Source organism: Poecilia formosa, unplaced genomic scaffold, assembly GCF_000485575.1.
Source record: "Poecilia formosa unplaced genomic scaffold, Poecilia_formosa-5.1.2 Scaffold507, whole genome shotgun sequence".
NCBI lineage: Eukaryota > Metazoa > Chordata > Actinopteri > Cyprinodontiformes > Poeciliidae > Poecilia > Poecilia formosa.
The window spans coordinates 185,691-190,185 of NW_006800446.1; the positions used below are offsets into that span (position 1 = coordinate 185,691).

General features: G+C 44.1%; 1 protein-coding gene across 3 annotated transcripts in view; it reads right to left on the reverse strand.

Moving 5' to 3' along the window:
• Positions 1-2,814, reverse strand: part of LOC107834031 (uncharacterized) — a 6,425-nt gene extending 3,611 nt beyond the window's left edge. For 2 of the 3 annotated variants that reach the window (XM_016664723.1, XM_016664724.1), the window contains exon 1: positions 1,124-2,814. In XM_016664723.1, the coding sequence (XP_016520209.1) occupies positions 1,124-2,089 (966 nt within the window). In that variant the 5' untranslated portion in view covers positions 2,090-2,814. Of the gene's footprint in view, positions 1-404 lie in introns of all 3 variants that reach the window. The other variant, XR_001659814.1, reaches the window with a different exon arrangement.
• Positions 2,815-4,495: the final 1,681 nt, after the last annotated feature.

Consider the following 4,495-nt stretch of genomic DNA (forward strand, 5'->3'; position numbering starts at 1 on the left):
ATTGTCTCCCGCTGCTCCTGAGTCTGCTCTATCTCCACAGTCTCCCGCTGCTCCTCCGCCGTCTCCAGAGTCTCCCGCTGCTCCTCCGCCATCTCCAGAGTCTCCCGCTGCTCCTCCGCCGTCTCCAGAGTCTCCCGCTGCTCCTCCGCCATCTCCAGAGTCTCCCGCTGCTCCTCCGCCGTCTCCAGAGTCTCCTGCTGCTCCTCCGCCTCCCTGTGCTCTGTCCGAGGTTCTGCTTCCCAGTGTTAACCCCAGTGCTCCCCCCAACAGGAGACTGGGCCTTTTGGGCCGCCCGCCAGACCCACATCCACGGGTCCACCTCTGCCTACTGGATCATTTCAGTGGAGATTTCAGACTGTGGCAGGAAGCCGGAGCGCCCGGAGAGAAACCTGCAAACAGGAAACCTGTCAAATCTTTTTACCCTTTTGTCCCATAAATTTAAATCAGACACGTTTTTTTCCCAGTCAGATTTCTCCAGCCTCAAAATGGTTACTAATTAGGTCTTCTAGGATGTTTTTCTTCTTCTGAATTTAATATTTTTAGCTCCTCTCCAAAGGCACCTTTATCACCTTCCAGAGGAGGGGCTGGAGAAACTGTAACCTCTGGTGTCTGATCATTTCTTCTCATAAATGTAAATGAGACCGTTGTTGGACATGTCTTCACTGCAGTCACTGTCTGCATTGAAGACATGCTCGTTGTCTGCCTTGATGGTTCGTTCTCCTTTCATTAAGTAACAGTAGAAGTCTGTTAGCTTTGGATCCCCACAGATAACGGAGGACAGGTGGTACGTCTCCGTCCCACATTCTGCAGGCACATCGATGGTCTGAGTGACTTTTGTTTGGTGCTTCCTGGTCAACCTATGCAGAAAAAACACCAGCACCTGGTTATTGGCCAGGCAGTGTTTTTTCTGCCAGGGTGACCCGCAGCCTGAACAACGGCGTTTGCATGCCACATCCAACCAGTATTCAAGCAGTATAGATATGCTGGTTGAAAATAATATCGGTGGAAGGGCAATCAGGGCGCCGTTGTTCAGGAGCCTGAGGGAAGTGGCTCCACAGTTAGAGCAAGAGTCGTTGTCGTACAACTCTCTCTCTGTCTCGCCACCAAACGAATCCAGCCAGACCAGCACAGACTCCAGCAAACTTTTGATGTCGTAGTCCTTTCCCACGCCAGATGGCAGCTTCTTCTCCCTCAGCTCCATCAGAACTGGGGAAAGGTCTTTCTGACAAAAATGCTTGCCGGGCTGACGGACAGCTGAAACCATGAGACTTCCACAGCAGGGGATGGACGATGCCTCCAGAAAAACCCTTTCCTGAGCGAGACACCGCTTGGTGACGTTCAGGTTTAGGATGCTCTGGAAAGCAGCGTTCACCCAGCTGTTCTGGAGCTCATCGGAGAACTTGAAGAAGTTCACCTCAGCTTGTCCTTGTCCTGCAGATGTCCTCCCTACATCTGGCAGATCCGAGCCAACGCTAGCTGCTGAATTATCTTCAGGAGAACAGGAAACATCGACAGCTACGGAAATCTTTACATTTAGAGGTGGTTTGTTGGACAAATGAGCAACACTGTTATCTGGGGAGCTTTGTATTTCAAAGGACCCTGAGAAAGTGCCCTTCAGAGGACTCTTCTGTAAGGAAAGCGATGGGACCAGCGAAACCAAAGCTTTGGCTGTGAGATCAGCCGCAGACAAATCTTCCCCAGCCAGGTCAGATTTTTCTGCGACTGTAGTCTCACCCTCACGGTGTACTGTCGTCTCTGAACAAACCTCCCCAGCCGGGTCGGTTTGTCCAGAGACAGTACCGTCATCCTCTGTACTGTCTCGTACAGAGGACGAAAGAGAGTCCGAGGTCCCAACATCCAAAGCCTTTTCAGAACAATCCTCCCCAGCCGGGTCGGTTTGTTCTTTGGAACTGGATGGAAATCCTTTCCAAAACAGATCGTCTTCTTCATCCTGATCGTATTCTTTGTTGCAATCCTTCCCAGGAAAGAAACGATCACACACTTTCTTCATCCCAGTAGTCACGGCATATCCAATGCCCCAACCAACCGGGAATATCAGGGGAACAAGCGCCGTCGCAAAACTAAACATTGCTGCTCTACACAAATCTGAAACTCCAAGAAATGTCTGGATCCTGACTGATGCTTAGAGATTCCAGGATTCAAGCATTAGAACTTCTTTGATCTACTGTGATGTACATCTATGACCTCATCAGTGAGCTCACTGGACTTCTGGCGCAACGTCTTGCTTCTGATTGTTGCTATGGGAATGATCAGATCAGTTCTGCATGACTCAAGCTGACATAAATATTTAAATAAAACGTTATACTTTTTATTTATTTAACATGGAGAGATTAATAGATTTGTATATGATTTAATTTTTGCTTTTGTGGTTTTCCATACCTGCTGTGGTATAAATGTTCTGAAGCCTTTTATCCACTATTATTTTTAATTACTATTAATTCATGAGGATTATTCATGTATTAATCATTGCACAGTGCTAGGAACAGTCTGTAACTTATTATATTTATTTTTATTAATTTTCGCAGACAATTTAATGCTGTGACTATTTTACCAAACATAAGAAACAAAAGCAGAAGAGCGATCCAGGCACGTACTTATAGATCCTTTTATTGAGGTCCAGAACCCAGAAGTTCTTGGCTTGTGTCATTCAGGAGCCTTGGGGATAAAAGTGCTTCATGATTGTATTTCAAAGGCAGATTTCAAGAACAACTCGGGCAAGAGTTTGGGTCGGGTGCTATTCTGGGATGTAGATGTGTGTAGGAATCTCCACGATGTCAGTAACACAGAGTAGCATGCCTTTTAAACTCTTCAAAGGAACTGTAACAGTGGTGTCCAAACGTTTTGTAATAATGTCCAAAATTGTCAGGTTAAAACTATTTTTTGGAGGGAGGAGCGTAATTTCCAAAAACCACGAAAAATATATTATGACCTGTTTTACCTGCTCAGGAATAAACTAAGCATACAATGATTAAGTAGAATGTTATTTTTCTGTAGGAAAGGGATGTGTAAATTGTTGTTGATCCAAAATGTTAAAATTATTTTGCATGTTTGCCTTATTAAATGAAATGCATCCCAAGAATTAAAAAAACAGCGAAAACTGAAAACTGCCTCACCGATAAGAGCAGGATTTGCACCCATTCTTTGGGCCTTGCTTGGTGGATTTAGTCAAGTGTAATAAGTTAGTTACAAGCAGATTTGGATGCACACCAAAATTTGCTTTGAGTAAAAATCCCTGGATAAATATAGTCCTTTTCTTCCAAGAATATAAGGAAAACGTACAAATCATGCTTATTAAAAGAGAAAAAATGATGTTTTATACCTAAAATTTTCTATCATAAGATGATTTTGATTTGCAGGTTTTATTTTCTACTCTAAGTATTTTTCTGAACAAACCAACCTGTGCTGGAAGGCCCGGACACAAAATCAGTCCCAGGGTCACACATGGATTACCCTGAACTTTAAGAACATGTCCCTCTTGACTGAGTAAAAAAAAATAAAATGAGCAGCTTATGTAAAATTTCAACTCAGATAATATGAGTTTCCACATAGCTGATCAGGCCTGTCAGAGGTCCTTGTGTGTAATCTCAGCCCTCCACCGCCGCTGCCTCCCAGACGCTGGCATCCTCTGGAGCAAATGAAACCAGAGTGTTTACGAAACGTCCTCTTGTCCCTCCAGTTGTGACATCAGAAGTAGCTTGAGAAACTCTGGTTTCTCAGGGCTGCATGCATGCATGCACAGCTGCGTGCATTGATGAAATGTGGGCAGTGGTCAGGCTGCACATCCAGATGGTCTGCCCACACAAGTGCTAAAATACTTGTACAATCGATATGTATGCAACCGTGCAAGAATGTGTTACACGTATCTGTGTACTGGTCACAGTGGGTAAAGGACAGAGGGAGCTCTGTGTGTCCTGAGAGAGATATTGCCTGCAGATGTTTGAACAACATGCATGCAGCCAGAAACATGTACATTACGCTGTGTGTTTGCTCATAAAACCAGTTATTTACATACGCCGTGTAAACTGACATTTTTTTTTCGTCACTTGTCTGACATTAAATCAGTGTCTTTTAGTTAAGATTTCTAAAAGAGATTTATTTTGCTTGAAGCCTGATGGGATTGGGATGACTCTATACGTTTTCTTGGTTCATATTCAGAAGTCTACATAAAGTTACTGCGCCTTTAGGTCAAATGTGCCAAACTAAAAGCCTGCAGCTCACATCTTGGACAGCTCAGTCAAATAAAATTGTTTTTATTTGTATAGTGCCAAATTACTTCAATGTTCAATATTATTTTGTTTTTAGAAGTACTCATCGAATGGAGAGGAAGGCATAATATTTCTGCAGTTTGGTAACAGGTGGTTTCATCAAAACGTTTTGCCATGTCACTGGGAGGCTTTGAGGACATTTGTGATGTTTATGTGGTCCGAAATGAAAACGAGTTTGGCACCACCGCTTTAGATAAATCAGGAAACCC